This window comes from Dromaius novaehollandiae, chromosome 2 (assembly GCF_036370855.1).
Source record: "Dromaius novaehollandiae isolate bDroNov1 chromosome 2, bDroNov1.hap1, whole genome shotgun sequence".
Lineage (NCBI taxonomy): Eukaryota > Metazoa > Chordata > Aves > Casuariiformes > Dromaiidae > Dromaius > Dromaius novaehollandiae.
This window is the reverse complement of record NC_088099.1, coordinates 129,226,478-129,248,047: the sequence shown is the minus strand read 5'-3', so window position 1 is coordinate 129,248,047 and position 21,570 is coordinate 129,226,478. Positions and strand designations below refer to the sequence as shown.

The following is a 21,570-nucleotide window of genomic DNA, read 5'->3' as shown; positions in this document are numbered from 1 at the left end:
GGTTAAAATAAAGCTTTAATACTGAAGCTCCAGTTCTCTCAAACATAAGTGATGAAATAACTTCTGGTCAGATAAGAACATCCTTCCTGGACCTTCAAAACATAGCATACTCTTGTTACTAGGCACCAGCAATGTTCAAAACTACATGGACATGTGTCTGATATAATTCACCACTTGTGTTTAAGTTACAGCAGAGCTCCTACTTAAAAGGACACAAAAACTATTTTTTTTCCCTGAAAATACAGCAAAACTGTGGGCCTCTGGATTTTTTTTTCCCCCGGCTACCAGACACACAAATTTAAACACAGCTGAGAGAAAGATTGTGGTGGCCTCTAGTGGATGTTTTTGCCCAGCATCCCAAACTCATCACATAATTTGGTTGATAAGACCATACACACTCTATATCCAATCAGTATTTGCTAGATCATCCTGAAAGTGGCAGCAGAGTAAGATGACTCTGAGAGAAGCAGCAGGGAAAAGATAAGGCAGGACTAGTTATAACCTTCCTTGACGCCAGTTATGTTACAATGCCTGCCTGTCCTCACTACCTATGGTAGAGGTAGTCGCTTGACAGCTATACCCATTGGTGAAGCAGCTCTAGTTCTTAGAATTATGTATTTCCCATTCATTTTGTAGTATTATTTCTTTTTAAGCTACAGTTGTGTCTAACAGTGAATCTGGGAACCAGACAGTTCTTCATGAAAGCCTAACCTTCAACAAACATTTTCTTTCAATTAATTTGAGGATTTATGATTTATGATTGCTGAATTTAAGTATGATTAAGTAAATAGCTATACAGAAGCAAAGCTGATTCATCTTTAAGTGAATTGAGTACATACTTAGAAACAGAGGTCCTTGGAGCAGTTGTCAACAACTCTTCCACACAACAGTCAAACCAAGCTGAAGGCAATATTTAGGGCACAGACTGTAAAAACTGTTCAACTTTTCTTAACTCAGGTGACTGTAATAGATACCCAGTTTCCTAGCATCTTGCCTAGATCACCAATGGATCCATCTATAGGTTGCTGTTTGGACCAAATGAAATTTTACTCTTCCATATCCCTGAAGCTGAAGTCTACAAGGGCTTTAAAGGTTGCTTAGCTGAAGTGCAGACACACCTGAATTTGAACACCAAGGTCCCAAACAGCACCAGCCATTACCCAGAGTAGCTTTTGGCATCCTCTCCCCAAGATCATGGTTCTGCTCTCCATGCTGGAAGCACTCCTCAGAATATGCAAAACCCCGCCCAAGCGTAAGAGAAGCCCCCCTTCCTAAGGTGGCGGATCGAGGCAGCTCACTTGTGGATTCATGGTACATTTTGTTTAAGCTCCACCCGGAGCTACAGCACATTTCTGTTCAGCCCGAGAAACCAAGATTTCCTGTCTGAGTGTTCAGTGGTTCAAGCGAATATCCTCAAACAGCCAGTGCATTATATTTGTCCTTGACCCATATCTCCCTGGTAACTGGTGTTGCTATTGACCGTAAGCAAGGCCAGACACAATTTACATGCCTCCATTTTTGTAACAGACTATTCAAGCACAGTTTTAATTAGATACTCTTTATTATGATATCCAGGAAAATGATAACAAGGTGACTGCTTATTACAACTTCCACAGACTGGGGCTCCAGGCCTTACTGGCCTGGGTACTGTACACACACAAAAGACAACCCTTGCCACAAAGAACATACAATCTAAGTAAACGAAACAAAGGTAATGATGAACCTAAGAAAGAAAGAGGAGGAATCACCTGTGTGAGAACACAGGTTAGTTTTGGCTTGGCTTCTAGCCTGGAGCTCAAGATTTGAGATTCATATCCCATTACAGCATTCCCATCACCATGGACTAAATTTTTATCTGTTGATTACAATGCAAGATACATTCTTCAACATTTGACCTTCTAGCTAACATAAGACAACACAGACAAATATCAAGTTCTTGCCCATAATTTGCCGATAGCTTTGTTAAGTTGTATACAACAGAAGTACAATCTAAAAAGTCAGAGATCGTAAGTGCCCAGTTTCCTAAATGAGAAAGACAAATAGTGAATTGCAGCATGGAAAACTTTGAGACTAACAAAACCATTCAGGAATACCAATTTCTGCTAAAGCAGTCAGCACTTACTAATACCTATTTCACTTTGGTATAGCAGATTGGATAACATCGTGTTTGGAGTAAAGAAGTGATAAATGTGTTGTGCTGCATGACAATGCCTGACCTTTAATGTTAGCAACAATAAATAAGGAAAAAAATGAATACTGAAAAACTATACCTTAGATACTCTTGATTCTGCAAAATCTTCCAAACATACATTAAAAAAAAGAAAAAAGAAATGTCACTTCTGGTGCACTTATCACAGATTTGCCATCTTTGAGCTGAATAAAGTACTTGCAGAAACCCAAAATAAAATTAACTGACAGCGCATAAAGAAAGAGATCAAGAGCAAATGTCTTAGATTCAAAACTAGGGAGCATGTTTTATTTTTTAAACCTGAAATTAGAGTTGTCATCTTTGTCTTGTCAACATAAAAAGAACTTCTCTAGAAGGTAGAAAGAAGTCTAACACAGCTGCAGCTCAGAGCTCCTCACGCATCCTCACACAAGGGGAACTGACAGTTGCAGATGCGAATAGTAGTTCCGCTTCACCAACAGAAAGGCACTTGCTATCTGAATGTGTGCTATATTCAAACGCTACACTTGAAATTAGGATAAATATGTTATGATACAACTCTTAAGAGTTTCACTTCTCGTTAAGTGGGTTCTGATGACACCCTGTATATTGCTTTGATGTGCTTATTACTTCTTGCACGTCTGATCTAGAAATATTCAGGCATGCACTGCTTCTATTTTAGTTCTGAAGAGCACTCCAAATTCCTTAATGTGTACAGAACTAGGCTTATTAGATACAAAACCAACTAGTTCAGGGAGCAGTGAGAGGAGAGGATAGCACTGAGAAGGGGGGATATTCACCATATAGATCTCTTACAACAATCTACGGCATAAAAAAGAACCACCCAGACGAAACTAGCGATTTAAAGCAGTTTAAAGATAAAGCAAGTGAGCTACTAGCAATGTGAGAAATACAAATATGAACAGGACACTCATCTTTTAAATTATGGTCAGTAAAGGAAACCACATCCCTACCACTCGCCGAGATGAAGACTGATGTCAGTCTTTTGAAGAATTCTCTTCCTTTTAAAAGATCTATCCTAAATTTTACCCCAAAGCCTACATTTTGTAGGGCATTCTTATACCCTACGCAAGAAGTAACCTAAGTACTTGTATAATAAGGTGATTGTTACTACAATCAACATACTAGTCCACCCAAACACAGTTTGCTCTGCATGCAGGCTCTCAGTGGGTCTGTAAGAAGTATCATGACTGTTTCTACCTCATGTTCAAGTCCTTTAAAAACAGACATTTTCTGCAGAGAACAATTAAGAAAGCAATGACCAATATTGCACAAGAAGCTTAAGAGTGGCTATTAAGCTAGTTTCAGTCTTCTAGAACACAGAAAAGCCCTAAACTGCAGACTCACAAATGGAACAAAAATTAAGTGTAAGAATCAGCTAACAAACTTCTTAAAAACAGACAAAAAAAAAAAAAAAAAAAAAAAAAAAAAAAAAAGCCCCTCCTTGCCCCCTCCACAGAGGCATACAAATATATTCTTGCAAAGCTCTCCAGAAGACCTACTGCAATATACAAAGGTCCATGTAGAAAGCAGCTGTAGTTTCCTGGCCATTAAGAAAAGTAATCGTTTTTTGATCCAAGAGAAATTACATATCCAGGATTTCTATTCGTACATTTCCATTATCATCTTCCACTTCTTGGAAACCCAGGAACTGCGACAGATAAAATGCACCTCAATACAGCAGAGCATATTATTTCCCTTTCCTCCACAATACCTGGCAAAAATCCATGAATACCTAGTTGGGCATGTCAGGGCTACCAGATAGATGAGCTCCCTTCTTGTACTGAAGACCAGACTCCCGTCAATGAGGTCTTCCAAACCATACAGTGTACTCTACTGTAGTTTTCAACTAACACAAGTGCAGTTGAAAGTGGCAGTTGCCTTACACCCTGATGTACATTTTCTCCCCACGTTTTCTTTTGATTTAAATACAAATATCTGTGTACTTCCAGGATTACTATCAGGCAACTTAATCCAGAAGAAAAGCAACGAACAACAACGTCAGCTTTCAGTCATACCAGTTCCCTGATCTAGCTTACCATGCAACCAAAAATACTAGTGCTAGAACAAGGGAAGGGGCAGAACCTCACATTTGGCAGCAACCTACATTACTTTCAGCTTAGCATGACTATGAAATTGCTCCCTTCCCTGCCCAATTTCAAGTTTTGCCTCCAACAAAATCACTTCAGGTGCAGTTACCTAAGATATTCAAAAAAAGCAAAAGGATGGGAGATGCATCTTAACCCTGTTTATGGAAGTCAAATTACTTGTATCTTAAAGCATTACACTGTTTTTAATAATTCTGGGTAATTCCATAAACACAACTAACATTTTCCAAGAAAAGAAGAGTTTAGGAAAAACACCAAAATGCTTTCCAGGAACTACCGACTTTCCAAATACAATATCCCAACTTAAGTAATTTACTTTAAGCTTATTATAACACTACCAGAAATAGTCTGAGCCTTCTCTGAAAGACAAATGCCTCGAGTAATCATAAGTTTGGGCATGGGATTACACAAAAAGCAGTGTTTCTAAAGTGCCATGTTCATGCATAATTCACAAAGGAAAACAAAAAACAAGCTTTGCAACTAGTTAAGAGTAGGAAGCATCCAGATAAGAGCCAATACTCTGAAAATTTAATTTAGCTGCTCTATGTTCCATGTTTGTACTTGGAAGTTACATATTGGTTAGTAAAAATAAAGAATTAGTTTTGGTAAGACAGTCTGGCACATAAACCAAACATACACTTAAGGGGAAAAAAAGGTTTGAAATCATCTGTTGCAAGTCTTGAAAGAGTTCAGGCAAGACAGCAGGGCTTTAACAAAACAAAATAAAAACCCTAACCACAGTCTGTATGAACCACTCAATTCAAATCCATGTACACGGAAAAAAACCTTCTCTTTGTGAGACCTGGCAATTGACCAGGATAAATTACTGCAGCTAAGCAAGAATTATTTTATTAGGCATAGGAACGCAGTGAGCTCTTTAGTCATTTCCATTTCTAATATTCCTCATTCCAAAATTCTGGAAACATGATTAGACAACTAGTTTTCTTTCAGCTTACTGAATCCTAGATTACAAATGAAGAGCCAAAATGTAGTAAGGTCTGAAAATCAGAATTTTAAGCAACTCAAAAAAGTTATCCAGGCAAAGAAATAATAATCTGACGTAAAAACAGGTAATAGCAAACTTCAAATATGTCTCTCAAAATCTTGTCAATTCACAAGGAGTTCTGCCACAAGGAGAAAAATAAAAAAATTATTGCTTTTGCAGGAAGTAAGAATGACTCATCCAAACTATAAATATATATATTTAGTTATGATACAGGAGACAGACACTGATTTTCAATGCTTTCTTCAAATTCTAGGACAAGTGAAATCCTTGTCTAATACTAGGCAGAGCATAGCAACTCTATGTTGCACAAGCAACTATAAGGCAAGGATGGAGATTAAGCCATCATGAAAACAAAAGTGCTTTTTGAAAAGTCCAAAGGCCAAAAATGTCCATAAGGCCAAAAGGAGACAAAAAGCAATGTCAATATTGACAGGCAAGAATATACTCTCGAAGTTTTTGGAAGTGAACCTGAAATTTACATTTCAAGACTACAGTGCCAAAGAACGAAGTTTACAAGAAACAGTTTGCCTCAGGGAAACAATCGTTATAACCCTCAGACTCCAATAAGTCTCAAAGAGCTCAAGTAGTACCTTAAAAGCTCCCTTCATAAAAGCTCCCTTCACAATTTGTTCCCCTGGCCTTTAAGATTTGGAGAGCACCAAGAAAACCAGAAACTGCAGACAAACTGCTTTAGCATCAAAGTACCAGGCTAGAAACTGTCAAAATCTGCCCCTTCTGGCTTAAGGTACGACTTCAAGGCAAGGCACACAGATTCAGTGAAGGTCTTTGTTAGAAACATCAGACATGAAACATGGTCTTGTGCAGCGAATATTTAATGTGTACAATTCCCTCAAAATTTGTGAGCTCCAGTTTTCCAGTTTCATGGTCCGATCTGATAGATTCACAGTTACACCACTTAATTTTTACTTCTTCAAACCAATACATAATACAGCTACTCCCACTGAAGCAGACTGGGCATATTTCATAGCATGCTGCCCCCACAGAGTTCTTAGGTCAAACAAGTCCACACCTGTAATAACTTCAGTAGCTGTGAAGCAATTACCCAAGAACAGCTGACTTAAATTAGTTCAAACATGTAACAAAGTATGCCATAACAACTGTAAATAGCACTAAAGTGATTGAAGAATGAATAGCTATGTGTAGTCAAGACTTTGTACTAGAAATGTTTATTCTGTATAGTAAGTAACCAAAATGTAAAAGATACAGAATGTAGAATTATTATTTTGTTGGGCATCAACTCAACTTTACTTACAGTTTATAACTAGAACTATTTTATCAGCTTCGTTGCTATAATCACTCCTACTCACTCAATAAGCAGCCCTATATTTGTTTTAACTTGAAAGCCTGATTTAGCAACTTCTTCTGAAGACTGAACTCAGTTTTTAACTCATTCTTAAGTGAAACAGGATGAACTATAGCCATTACACAGGGATACAAATGAAAACATTAACTGCATATTAAACTGGAAAATTAACTGGACAAAGCTTCACATTTAATACAACTATGAAAGACAGATATGGAAAAAATCTTAAATTAAGATTTTTCCAGTTGTAGCAAAGGGCACAATAAATCAATTTTAAGAAGTTGTAGCTTTTAAATATTTTTTTCATAAAAATATATATAGAAGGAATCAAACTATTTCCTAACAGAGCTGAAACAAAGCAGAGTAGTTCAGAGTAGTTAGAATAAAGGAATGTTTGTCATAACTTGATCCATTTATCTAACAAATTCCCTCTTCATGGAAGCATCACATGCCTCCTAAAACAAACACAACAACACACAGCAAGAACCTCCACCCTCTAAAATCAGACAAACAAGTTTTCAAAGGTCCAATGCACACTGAGATATGTGCAGTGTAAAAGCACAGACAGGAGTCAATAGTGCTACTCAAATCAACTCTATGACATACACTCTCCCTTCTAATTTTCAAGTGCTAAAGCTATATCTCAGAAAGGTTTTTATTCCTTATAAGAGATTTCTAACCAACATAGACAATAAGACTCTGCAACATTTCCAGTCAGTTCAGTTTTGTTTTAATGATACGGGGCAATTCTTAGAACAGACGTTGTAGTTATTAACTACAAAATAAAGAGCTTTTTGGTGTGGTCTTAGAAATCCAATCTGAACTGTAAATTTGAATCAAGGTAATATACTGAAAAGCTATGATATCTATACTAAGTCTTTACTTCAGTTTTGCAATATTTCTTGGAAAACGTGATGTTGGTAGAACAGGATATATCACCAAGATTACAAAAACTGGAAGGAAATAATACATTGCATCAGTGATCCTCATTAAGTGAAGTTATTTCATCACAATAAATGTTTAAAAAAGTGTCAATGTTATTTAAAAAGTGTTGTACCCCCCTCCCCAAGTATTTGAAGACAGATAAACCCTTCTTAGTCAAAATGGCTTTTAAAAAAAGTTTCACAAAACAATAGCAATAATCAAAAAACATGAATTGTATTTTCTTTAATCTGTAACATCTCTAGTGCTGAAGGGCCTTCCATGTAAAAAGCAGATTCTTTGGGGACATTAGTCAATTAACTTAATAAAACCCAGTTTTACGAGGACTTTTCCTTCCTGCTACGAGGCGAGTCTGCTCCATTTGAGGTGACTGTTCCATTTATTCCATTTTCTAGAAAAAAAAAGAAAATGCATTTTTCAAATAGAATGAGATGCTTTGTATTTTATTACTTTTAATTAGGTCCTAAGCAAATAGTCTTAACTTTTCTGATATATCTTCTTTGTTAAATCCCATCATTATCTTTATAATGCAACAGTATAATGAAGTTTTTAAAGAGTGTGAGGTTTAAAGTTTGCTAAGATAACTAAAATGACATGACAGGACGTCTTCCATGACAGGAAGCTGTTCAGTGTCCTGACATGGCCGGACCTAGACTGAAAAACAAGATCAGCTGTAACATTTTAGACAGATATTTTCTTAAAATAAGATATTCTACCTACAAGACAAGACAGTAATTTGAAATTTTGCAGCCACATAGTAAACTCCCCAGTATAGTTCTTTATTGTTTTGCCCACATACTTCTCACTTTAATTCTTGCTAAAATTGCACTCCTTCACTTAACTATATGAAAAGTTTGTAAAGGTATGACAACTTTTTTAATATACATACATGCACACACACTTTTACATACACAAAGTCTTTCACTTTATGCTCTGGGGAAAGTATTTACATAGATAAGATGGACAGAAGTAAAAACAGTTGTTAGATTTGGGAGGAGCATCCCAAATCCCAAACATGGGAAAGAGTTCAAGCATAAAATTGGGCACCCATCTAACACCACAAAGCAAGAACCTCTTACCAGCTGCACCTCTCCGTTTCTACACCAACTTTTAGGGCACCCACCTAACACCACAAAGCAAGAACCTCTTACCAGCTGCACCTCTCCATTTCTACACCAACTTTTCTACACCACTTAAAGGTCTCAAGACCTTTAATGTGCACAAGGACCACAGAGACTATTCAATAGCAAAAATCTGCCCTACAACAAAAAATGAGCCACAATCTATGGGTTTACAATGCACACAACTTAGACACACAACAACAGAAAAAGCAAGCAAAACAGCTGCTCTAATGCTTCCTGCTTAAGTCTTTGCTCAAAAGACTTAAAATATCATTCTCATTTCAAGCAACAGTTATATTCTTTTGCACAAGTAACTGGTTAAATTGATGTGATGATTGCTTTTCAACTAATGTTTTCAAGATGTACTGCAGACTGCCAGCAGAGGACGGCCAATCCACAAAACAACTGCTTATCACTCTCTCTCCACCACTACACACAAATGCTACCGTATATGCAGACAACAAAATAAGTAATAAAAGTAACAGATATGCCCAATTACTCCCATAAGAACACTAAGACTCTACCCAACTTTATTTGTTTGCAAATGACACACCATCATTGTAAGCCTGTGTAAGGTGGTCCTTGGATTCTTCTCAAAATGTTGGTTTGTTCTTAATTTAAGAAGCTTACTATCAATGAGCAAGACCCAAGCCAGTTAACTGAAATCTTACTGTCTTAAACAGTTAAGGCAAAACAAGTAAAACTGAAACAAAATAACAAATAAGAACCAGCATAAGTCCAGATACCAAAGCCACTGCACCATGAGGATTTTTCCTACCATGTCATTTTTTGTCTTCAGCACAGTGGATAAGTAACACATTTTACCGGGCTCTGGGTACCCAAAATCCAGTCAGCCACAAAAGATAAAGACTATTTTAACACAGTTTAGCTGCATGTATTACTCCTTCAGAAACTCTGGCTTGCTGTATCCTGTACAAGTGTTTCAAACAGTGCCAGACTCCATCTGCACAACAGAAAAATCTGAGATGACACTTATCTTTGCGACTTTAAAAGTGCTTTTTTCCTTGCATTTAAAGTATAAGGTGTAAGACTTCCCAGAGAGTCTAAGACAGACCTGTTTCAATTATTTTGTGAATTAATCCACAATTCAAATTAAGTGCCTTTATCCTTCTGTTTAAGTTAGGCAAAGAACAGCAAATTCACCAAATTACATGAATTAAATAATTAAGGGATTTAAAAGCTACTACACTTTTGACTCATTGATTTAAATGTGATTTAATTTGTTTTAAGAATATGTGAAGATTTAATTCCACAAAAATGTAGCAAGACATAATGAATATGAAGCTCTGATTCAGTAAGACACCTGCATAGGAAAATAGCTTCACTCAATTAAAAACAAAAGTCCAACTAAATTTTTTAGTGTTCTTAACTTCTAAAAATCAGACTGACACCCTCCCCCTTGCATGTTAGCTTTAGGTGAAGGGAAGAAAATTACTCAAATTGTGTTTAGTTAAAAACAGTCAAAAGGGAAACTACAGACAGACTCAGAAGTACATGATTTTAGGAAAAACTTGAAAATAAATCACTTAATTTTATCTGTGATTATAAATCTGTGTTCTCAGTGCAAACCTTATCTTTGTTTTCTTTACATGCTCAAGGTCAGTGTATCAGAAACTGACAAAGGTTGGCGATAAGTTATTAGTAGCACAGGATCATGTTGTAATAAGCTTTGAAATTACTCAATCAGGAATCACTCAGTTTCAAAATCTGGAAATTATTCGAGATAGCAACAACTACATGAAAGTTTAACTACTGGTATAATAGAAAGGTTTAAGGTTTTTTAATGGAGCACATTGTTTTCCTTAGAGGAAAAAGCATTCTGTTCATAAAAAAGGTTTAACATTACCAGAAGGCCAAACCTGGAGCCATTAATTCATTTCCAAAAATTTCTGTGTAGAATGACAGTAGTGAGCAGTTATTAATTCCCCTAAAAGAAGCATCAAAACTCTGTTTTTAGTAAAAACAGTCCAATATAAGTAAGCTTTCTTATTTGCTGGATCATCCAACCTTCCCCTCACCTGAAAGACCCAGAGCCTAGTGGCACTAAAGAAACATACTTGAAATTCATCGTAAGAAAAACTGAGGTAACTGATTATGAAATTCGAACTAAGAAAGTGTCTGTTCCCTTTTTATAACTGAACAAATCATGATCATGATATATCTTGCTCAAGTAATAAAATTAGACATAGTAAGTCTCACGTCATATTAATCCTAGAAACAGTAATTCCTTCAATCAGTCAATTAGAAGAGAAAGCCAAACAATTAATTTTTATGTAAATAATTCTTTTTGTAAATGCTTTTTGTTAAAAAAAAGTTTCTGTAATTGAGTCATCTGTCTTGAGAGAGAAATACAATTTTTTTTTTTAAAGCAATTACATCAAAAAAAGAGGTTTTCCTTTACCTTAAGTTCTTTTTGAGAAGTCAAGGCAACAGGTAACCTGTAAATATGTAAATACAAACCTCTTTCTTTTCTGGAGGTCTTTCCTTTAGCTGTTACAAACTTCTTTTTCACTGACTGAGGCTGAGAAGAAGAATGTTCTCTCCACCTCCGAAGCTGGAAATTAATGAACTTCCACATCATAAATGCTTGAGCCATACAGATGGAGGCCAGCACACTGATCCTAGAAACAAAACATAGTTAAAGGTTTATCAGCAAGTTTATCTAGTTGTCCAAACAGGAAAGAAAAGAACCACCTTGCTTCACATAGCTTTCGCATTTCAGAAACAGCTTTTTATCTCAGGTTCCTCAAACACATTAAAGTGATTCCTTCAAGATGACATGAATTTGTAAAGATAAGAAAAACTGATGTTTTTCCCCTCTCTCACTAGTGACATCCATTTTCTCATTTTTCAGTGAGAGATGCAAGAGTTAGCTCACATACAGCAATTGGGCTTAGCACACCAGAACAAAACTAGAGGTGCAGTGACAGTGAAGACTTTGCACTTCCATCAAAACTGAGAAGCACTAGATTTATTTCTTGCTTTCTTCTTCTCAGAGTTACTCTCAAGGTACCAGATGGTTACAGCCAGAAACAGAGTAAAACAAAGTCTGGCAGTTCCGAGTATTAATTCTAGAGGATAATGCTGACATTGGGAATGCTTTCATAACTTCATTTTCTGGATTTAATTCATAAAAAGACCAGGTGCTGGCTAAGCATTCTGCATCATATGACAGCAACAGGAGTTTTAATAAAGGCAGGGAAAGAGGTGAGAACTATCAGCCAGCATCAAAGATAGTCTGGGTATAATGCCAACCTATACAGATTCACGGAAATTTTTAAAGTTTCTTTGTGAAGTTGCACTTACGTCTAGAATTCAATTGACTTAATTCTTAAGCAGTTGAAAGGAATCTCTAACACTGGATAATCCTTTTCATTCTGGTTCTTCCAGCAATAATGAATAATCATTTATAAATTCCTCAACTGTAGACTGTACATTTTTCAATTTTTTTCACTGTGCCTTACAACTTCTTTACAGCAGTTATACCTATTGATCCCATTAGTTGTACGAAAATTCCTAACAATTCAGTAGTACTAGCATTAATACTGCACAGTTCCTAATGTGTATTTAACACAAGTTTACAGCTTGTGCTTAAAAACCATTCCAAGTTTGTTGTACCTAACAGCCAGGATATTAAAGTTTCCAGTACTGAAATTGAGCTGCTGATCTTCTGCTCTTGCCAGTCCAAAACCAAAAGTGAGGACAGAAAGAATCAAGGTGAGAAGTCTTCCCAAAACAAAGAGAACTGCCCACAGCGAAAACCTACAAAGGAAAACACCACAAACTAAATCAATTCTCTGAATTAGTTCACAATGAAACTTCACAATACAAATGTTTAATGTTTACTTTCTTTACTGTGTGAATTCAAGAAAGCATTTGAGATTTAAGAACTTAACCAAATTCACTATTTTGCACCCATCCTACAGTAATTTTGTATTTCTGGCATTCATAGAACGCGAAGAGCAAGAAAACCCTTACTTCACAATCTTTCTCTACAAGCTGGAAGTATGTCCTAAAAACGAATTTCAGCTGAACTCAGAGGAATGCACCTTCCATTACACTGGAACACAAGCATGTTTTTAGTTTCCAGAAAGTTGACTGCAAGAGCAATCTATGTTGTTCCTTCCTCTACACTGAGAGCTACACCTCAAAATGTTTTTTATCGTATTAATAAATGCAAAATTTTATTTCAGCTTTTACAACTACAAATATTTACTTGAATAGAGGAATAAGGTTAAAAAAAGTAGATTGTTTATAGATATAAGTACTAAGATTAATTTGGAGAGCTCTGACTTCTAAGCAAATACTATGTGAACTTGCTTTTAATTTTGGCTTCTAGTTATTACATACACAAGCCCTGTGAGGCATAACAGAAATTACAAGAATTAAAAGATAATAACTACTTACCCTTTCTGATATCTTTCATCACTGAAGTAGAAAAGTCGGGATATATGGAAAAGAAATTCAACGAAGTAATGCAATACCAGAAGAACAAGTCCAAGATGGGTCAGACTATCAAAACAAGTAAAACAAACATTCAAACATTTTGTTAAGATGGTTAAGAGTAAAGCCAAAAAAAGTTTAGAGCTGACTTACTTTAGAAGATAGGCTCCAGCAATATGAAAGAGATAAAGTCCAATGTAGACAATTTGGCGAAAGATATCCTCCTATTAAAGAGGAAAAAAATAATTATACATTATACACAATGTTTCCTCTTTCCTAGTCTTGGAAATTATTTTTGCCTACTCAGCTACCATAATGTAGCTCATTACTTAGCCCAAATCTTCTAATTCCACACCAGACTCATTGCTTACTTATCAATAACATTTACTGTATTTCTTCACAATAGTATATGCCTAAGATAGGCATCAAAATGATGCTTTTTAACAGGGCATAACTTTCTCAGATAGGACCTCCTGGAATTTGTACTAGTTTTTACAATACTTGATCAGTATGTATTATTGCATGTCTGGCACCTCTGCTTAGTAACATTGTTGCACTTAATAAAAACTAAATAGTGAAGAGACAAGAATTAGAACATGGATACATGGCACTCTGAAAGCAGAAGGTTCCACTTGTGAACAGATCAATCACCAAAGCACACAAGATCACAAGAATAATCGTGGTCTTGAAATGGTGTATAGGGCATATTCAGAAGTGCTCGAGAAACTCCTACTTTCTGGAAAGATTCCCTGAACTTCAGATATGGGGCTTCAGATTTGTCTTGTCTATATGAAATAAAGTTTAAGAAGTTCACCTTGTAAGATATATTTTAAGTTATACAATACTATCTCAAAGTCAACAGAAATACAGAATCAAACACCTGCCAAAACACCTAGCAACACACACACACACAGAAAACGGACAGAGAATGACCTACTCTAAATGCTCTGAAAGAAAATAAGAAACAAGCTCTATTAGATAAATTACAGATTAGTTTGTTCAGATCCTCAGTTTTTTTAAGTACTGCTAGGACAAGCTTTTTGCCCTCTGTCTTCAGAACAGAGTTAACATTTAAATAGCCCTTGCTGCCCTGCTTAGACTAACTACTGCAGACTGAAGACTTATTGGGGTAACACAGGTGGAGGCGCACACTACTATACAGAAAGCTGGGATAAGAACTTTTTTCTTCTTGTCTACGTCAGCAATACAGACAAATAGACCCAACTGAAAGAAGACAGTTTCTTGAAAATAAGAAATAACGTAGAGGAGCCAAGAGAGCTTGGGGATCTCTCATGGGAGAGATTAAATTGTGATCAAAGAAATATTAACCATAAACTTGCTAAAATAAATGAATTATTCTTACTCAAAACTTTTTCTGTAAGACATAGGCCAAAATTCCAAGTAGAGGCCCAGTAAAACACTACTATTCAGTATAGAGCACTTCTACCACTTGTGACATCTTTCTTAAAGTTATACTGAAGCAAAAACATTTGGATATGAAGTCAAATTCCAGTGATGTCACTAGCAGAATCTGGGAGCATCAGCAGAGCTGTCTGTGTTTCTACATTCAGGATGCCTGCAAAACAGCAGTGTTTAAGCTGATTCTGATCAGTATGAAAACAAAGCATCTCAGTATTATTCTCTCAAGCCTGCTATAGGCTCTTGAACAACAAGGACCTATGACTACATAACACTTATACTTTCTTCAGTAAAGCAGAACTCTGACAGAGACTCAGTCTAGTCAGAGTAACAAGGGAAGAGTTTAAAAAGGAAATTTGATATGCAAAATGAACCTGAAAAAGGAACATGCAAAAATACAGTTTAGGTCAGTCAAGGAAGGCTAAAAACTTGCTACAAAAGTCTACAGCAAACTCAACATTAACAATAACATTGAGAACTCCAACAGGAAAATCTCTTTAGGATGAACATGCTGTTGAAAACTCAGCATAAAAAAAAAATCTCAATACACAACCAGAACTTCTGCTGAGAATAACTGTCTTTACAGCAAGTCCTGAAGAGTAATATCCCTTGGAGTTAGAAAATTATTCACTGCCTATATTCTGTATCACCCATACATCATCCATGAAACAGTACTGTACTTCAATGACATTATTTAGACTCATAATTACAAGAAAAAAAACTTTGAAATAAACCTCACATTCAGTTCTTCAAAGGGAAATCCAAACTTTCTTATAGTAAATGAGAAATGCTAGTAAATTTTATTTACACAACAGATATGTAGGCATTTTACTGCAATTAGAAATAATGATTTAGCTGAAAAGAAAAAAGCTGTTCTTCTCTATGGAAATATAAGCACCCAAAATCCTTCAAGGACAATGTAAGTACATGAATAAGAACAGGATAGGAAATCTAAGATCACACATTGCTCTGAAGGTCCAAAAGAAATGAACTGTTTTTGCTGCTAGAGTTGAACTATTTGGAATTTTTTTTCAGTTTACATTTTGAACTTACTTTTTTGGTTTTCTGGAAGTACAGTTCTGGAAAAGCATGAAACCAGTATGCCAACTGTGAGATGTAGAAAAACTTCATTTGAAACCTGTACAATAAAGCAAGAATTGAAAAATATTACCTTTTATAAATGAATTCAAGATGTTTCAGAAACTTTCTGGTAAACATATTTAATCACTAAAGAAGCAATAATACAGATCTTTACTGCCAGCCAACACTATTCTCAAAAGTAAGATTTCTAAAAAATAAAGTAACTAAGAGAAATAAATAAAACTTGTAAAAACTTCATCATTAAATAATGGCCTAAAGAAAGTGGACTTTGTAAGCTATAAATTGATAGAGAATCAATCTCCATCAATATGAACAAACACATATCGGTGACTAGTTTCACAGACTACTTAGTCCATGCAGACTGCACATGATAAACCCTATTTAAAATGTCCAACACTTCCCCACCCCCAGCAATCCTTTAAAGAAGAGGCCTTACGGAATCAGAGTGTGCGGGTAGTCCATCCACAGAGAGGTAGGATCTGATATATAGTTCTCCTGAAAAAGCAAAACAAAACCGCAGAAATCAAAAAAAAAAAAAAACCCAAAACCCCACACTGTTCCTAATTCGTAGTCATAAATAATGAACATACATACATACATACACACACACACAAGTAAAAGCTGCAGACCAAGGTCTATTCCATCTACAAAAGAACAGATGGATTGGCTTAAAAAAAGACCCAAAGAAAACGCATGCTCATTCAAGAAGAGTGTCCTTATAAGATGGAGGTTATTTCAGCATCACTATGGCTGTAAGTTTTCCCTTGTAAACTGTCAAAAACCTTAGAGTACAGCTAAGAGGAGGAAAGCTTTTCAGTCATTATGATGCAGAAAGCATTATGAAGAAGTTATTATGATGCAGAAAAATTTACATTCTTCCCTTTTTTGAAACTCAAACTTCCATTAGAAGAAAATGAAGTCTCACTTAAAAAGCAAGTTACTACAAGGGGAAAAAAATTATTAGCTTAGTGTGAATCAGGTACTCCTCAACAAGGATCTGTGCATGTGGGGACATGAAATGGCTTACCCCTTTCTCACTGAGAGCACAAAGTCTCCTTGCATTTACTCCATGGGGTAAGCTCATACACATAGAGCCACTAGAGAAGAGCATGTAATCTGAAAGTTCAGTCACCTTAACCTATAGCAACCTGCCCATGCACCCATTCTCCAGGCTACCAAAACTCTGCACATAACTTTTTTTAACATTTATTTTGTAATATTGAACCAACACAGAACGACTACAGAGACTGAAGTACTATAATAGAGGTATCACAATGAAGTCGTTTTACTTTATTAAAAGTTTGTTTGAATGGGAAACCCAATTAAATCAAGCTAAACAACAGTAACAGCTCAGATTTTATACTCAGTTATGATAAAGAATTAGACAGAATTTTGCATCTTGTCTCTAATCTAATACTAAAAAATAGCTGAAAAAACAAGCCAGTCATCATTATAAATAAATGCAACTTTTAAAATATTATACTATAAACACAAGAGAGAATATACTTACAGAGACAAGAATACTTGTGCCCCAAACACAGGAGAAAAGGTAGAACGCGCTAAGTTGCCCAGATTCATTGAACTTGCTATGCTTTGTTTTTGAAAAATGCATTTTCCTGTTAATTTTCTAAAATGAAAGTCCAGTGTTATTTATATACTTTAGCATTTAACAGTAAAAAGTTTAATGCAGTTAAAAGTTAAAAGTGTCAATGTATGTTTTAACAGCTAAAAGTTTTAATACAAAAGTTTACTTATAACAGTCATAAAATCTAATTAAAATCCGACAGTTATAATAATGACATTAATATTTCGTACTTACATCCAGTACATACTCCTGAATAATAGCATGTATGATTATTGCTACAAGCATGTAAAAGAAAATTGTAGCCAAATCCTTGATGCCATAATGATAGAGAGAGATTGTTTCTGCAGATTGCTCTTCTAAAGGAAAAAAACAGATTTAATTGTCAGATGCTGATACAGTTTAATCACTAATAAGTTTGTTTCTCAAAGTGAAATCTTTCAGACAGAAGACACCTGTTCTGCTGACAACAAACGAAAGTTAAATTAAACCAGCATCAAGAACTACGTCACTGGACAAAGCTTACAGCAATCTCCTCCATCACATCACAAACTAAACTTGTTTCTAGAAAGACATACTATAAAAATGAAAACTTAATTGCACTTTGGCAGCTTGTCTAAGTGCACTGAAATGGGATTATAAAATTATGTTAAACTATCAGCCCCCCCTTTGACTAGTAAATACGTCACTTGCAAAACCAAAATAAGAATTAATGTGAACTTATATAGCAGTCAGACAGGGTTTTAGTTCTAATGAATCCAGCAGAACAGAAACATTCTCATTAAACTGATTTTGTTAAAACAGAGTTTTACTGGAAATAGTTTAAAGTGAAATCCTTGAAAACTACTTAATATCTATATTCATTTGACCCTCAATTTAGAAAATACAGCTAAACTGCATGACTAAACTCCTGCAAGAGGCATACCTGTGGCAGGAATGGTAACATTATACTGAAGTGTAACAAAAATGACAGCTGCTTTTGCTGTAATCTGAAAGAGAAAAAACAGCGTTATTTCACTGAAATAAACTATATTAAACTGAAAACATTTGCCCTTAGTCTTAGTACCCTTCCCCAGCCTATCTTTCCCCTCACCCCCAAAACAAACAGCTCCCATTATCACGTGACTCATCTGACCTTCTAAAGGTAGAACAGACTGCACAATTTCTATAGGTTTGTTTACACACCTACGTTCTCCTGAAAGAAATACCCTCAAAAACTCTATCTACAGATAGTCTTTACTACAACATTAAAATGATACCATACACTGCAATTCTTTCTCCAATGCACACTACTAATATATATACAGCACGAACAATAGCCTGTAATACTTGGTCCATGATGTACACAGCAGGGTCTCAGAATAAACTTCACATAAAATTACTTTTTTGAAGGGCAACATCACACTCAAATCTGTCAGTGATATGGAAAGTGTGGATAGGTAGGAAGAAAAAAAGCAGGAAGAATGGAGAACCTTTTTGGGCTAGCTGCATGTCAACTCAATAGCACAGCACCATCTTGACTCTGCGCACCCCTTGGCAAAAAGTGTAAAAACAAAGCAAATGAAATTTAGCAGTAGCAATGCCACCCCTTTATGATGGGCAGTAAGAAAAAGCCGAATGAATAGAAGGGGAGGGGGATAGCTTTTCTGAAGGTTTTCTTGGGAGGGAGGGCACGATACTATAAAAATCCCAATAAATAAGCAGCAGCACAAGTTCCTATCTGTTAGTAAGTATCAATTAATTTTCAAGTTTAAGACAGCTTTGGGGAATCCCAATGAATATCACAAATCAACATGTTTTATCACAGAAGATAAGAAAACCCCCAAGATTTCCAATATTTATGATCTGACCTGTTTCTTACTGCTATATAAAACTAGCATCCTTGCCGCATTTACAGAATCAACAAGAAATATCTTGAAATATTATTTTGGATATCTGAAGATAATTTCTAGGTTACTACCTGTATTTGTTATTATCTACAAAAAAGGAGGTTTTACTTCTTTTTTTCCCCCTAGTGCTTTGTAAAGACCTAGATTTCTCCATCTCCGATTTCTCTTAATACACAGTATTCACCCCACATAACTTCAGGGAATCCAACTAGTTTGCCTGAATTACTTAAGCTGCCCAGGGCTTCCTATACAGTCAAGGCAGCCTTCAGAAGACAAACCAAAGCACTTACTTGATTCCAAATTCCTCTCTGAAGGCTCTATAAACTATGCACAGAGTCCTAATTCATTCCATAAGCCAGGCAGTATAAATACCATGCCAACCTTAAGCACAGTGGATAATTTCCTAGTCCTATATCAAAACATTTAAAAAATCGCAACAATCTGTACAGCCAGAGCATATTTGTACCACCAAAGACATATGCCCTTTCTACCAGAAGGGATTTTATGCATGGGTAGAACTCCTCCCAAAACTTCAGTATTACCAGAATTAGTAAATACAGTAAGACACAAGTAAATAAGATGTAAAAGCTTAAGCTCAAGAGGCCTCACTTCCCAGAAAACCACCAAGGGCTGTCTTGGTGATTTTTGATAATAAAAACAAACACAACAGCTTTCTTAGTCTGTCCTGCTTGTTATTTTCTTTCTGTACATTTCAACTGTTGTTAAAACAAAACAAAAAAATCCACTGGCCTCCAATGCTGAACAGTACCAAAACCTAGATAAAATTACTCTGAAAAACATCCACAACCCTTTAGCCAAACGGCTAAAATACCGAAAAGCCTACAGGTAATGACAGCCCACCAGAAACACTTGGGCAACAAAAATGGAAGCGCCTTGCTTTGACAGGATACCACGAAGGGCATCTGGGAAAACACACACATAATCACCCTTTAGGTTCCCTCAATAAGTTACCGAGAAGAGCCAGAAAGGAACGTTTTAGACTTTCAGCAGCCAAGCTCAGCTTTTTATTTACTTATTTTTCCTTACAGTTTACCAACTTTTAGGGTCACGTCGGAAGAGCCGCAGCTCGCGCGCCCCACGGCGGCGCCAGGCCCAGGCTTGCCCCAGCGCCGAGCCCGTTACGGCCCCGCGCTCCCCCCGCACACCTCCGGCCCCGCAGGCTAACGATTAAAAAATAATTAAAAAAAAAAAAAAAGGAAAAAACCCGACTTTTATCACCGGAGAGCGCCGTGAGGCGACGCGCCACCTCCCTCCTCCCCGAGGCGCCGGCTCGGCGGCGGGGAGGGGAGCGGGGGGGGGGGGGAGAGAAAGGCCGCCTCGCGCACGCGCCGCGCCCCCGGCGCGCGGCCGCGCCCCCGCCCCGCCCTCGCTCCCAGGTGCGCGCGCGCGGGGGGCTTTGTGTACACGTCACCGTTTGTTTCCCTTCCCCGCGAGCACGGCGGCCGGGGGGGGAGGCGCCGCCGCAAGGCCTCACGGGACTTGTAGTGCCGCGGCGGGCCAGCTGGGCAGCGCACACAAAGAGCAAGGATCGTCTTTCGCGGCAGGGCCTCGCCTCCCCCCTTCCCCGGCGCTCGCCCAGGTCCGAGCGCGGCCGCACACTCCTCCCCCTCCCCGCCGGCCGCCGCCGCGCTCCGACTGCCACGTAACCCCGCCGCCTGCAGGAACTGCCCGCCGCTGCCGGCGGAGGAAGCGCACCTCTCGGCTCCCGCCAGCCGCTGCCTCGCGCGGCCGCGGCCCCCCCTCGCCACCTGCGCGGGGGCCGGACGCCCGCTCCCCGCGGCGCCCGGGGGCAACGGAGCTGCGCCGGGGGAAGAGGGCGTGCCCGGAGGGGCCGGGCCGCGGCGCGGCGGAGGAGCCACGGGGAACGGGCGCGACGCCCGCGCTAGGCCCCCGCGCGCCGGGGGAGGGCGGTAGGCAGGCGGTCCCCTCCTCCCCACGGCAGGCCCGCAGCCCGTGGGCAGGTGCGCCGGGGAGGCGGGCAGAGGGGGGCTGGGGCGCTCCTCCGCCCGCCCGCCTGCCCGCCGCAGGCACGCGGGGTGCCGCAGGACCCGCCGCCCCAGGCCGCCTCACCTCGAACATGAGCCCCAGCAGGAAGATCATGGCCACGCACGACACGATGTCTGCGTGGTTCTGCACGACGAACTCGTGGCTCAGCACAGGCGGGTTCTTGTTGCTCTTCTTGCGGATCGCCATGGCGGGCAGCGAGCTAGGCGCCGCCGCTGCCAGCACAGCTCCTCTCGCCGCGGCCAGGAAGGGGCGGAGGGGGCGGGGGCGGCCGCCGAGCAGAGGAATGGCAGCCGCCGCCCCGCCCGCCCAGGCACCAGCGCCGCTTCCTCTCCCGCCGGCTGCAGAGAGCAGCCCCTCGGCGCGCCGCGCCCGGCCCGCAGCGCTCCCTGCTGGCCGGC

General features: G+C 38.4%; 1 protein-coding gene across 2 annotated transcripts; it reads right to left on the bottom strand.

Moving 5' to 3' along the window:
- Window positions 1–1,542: 1,542 nt before the first annotated feature.
- Window positions 1,543–21,510, bottom strand: TRAM1 (translocation associated membrane protein 1). 2 transcript variants are annotated; one of them, XM_026115156.2, is made up of 11 exons: window positions 21,236–21,510; window positions 18,181–18,244; window positions 17,493–17,614; window positions 17,184–17,300; window positions 16,110–16,168; window positions 15,626–15,710; window positions 13,307–13,377; window positions 13,118–13,222; window positions 12,329–12,472; window positions 11,171–11,331; window positions 1,543–7,959 (listed from the first exon to the last, which is right to left on the bottom strand). In XM_026115156.2, the coding sequence occupies exons 1-11, from the start codon at window positions 21,356–21,358 to the stop codon at window positions 7,886–7,888; spliced, it is 1,125 nt and encodes a 374-aa protein (XP_025970941.1). In that variant the 5' UTR covers window positions 21,359–21,510; the 3' UTR covers window positions 1,543–7,885. The 2 variants fall into 2 exon arrangements, with proteins under 2 accessions (XP_025970941.1, XP_025970942.1); XM_026115157.2 differs by lacking the exon at window positions 21,236–21,510 and adding an exon at window positions 20,861–20,999.
- Window positions 21,511–21,570: the final 60 nt, after the last annotated feature.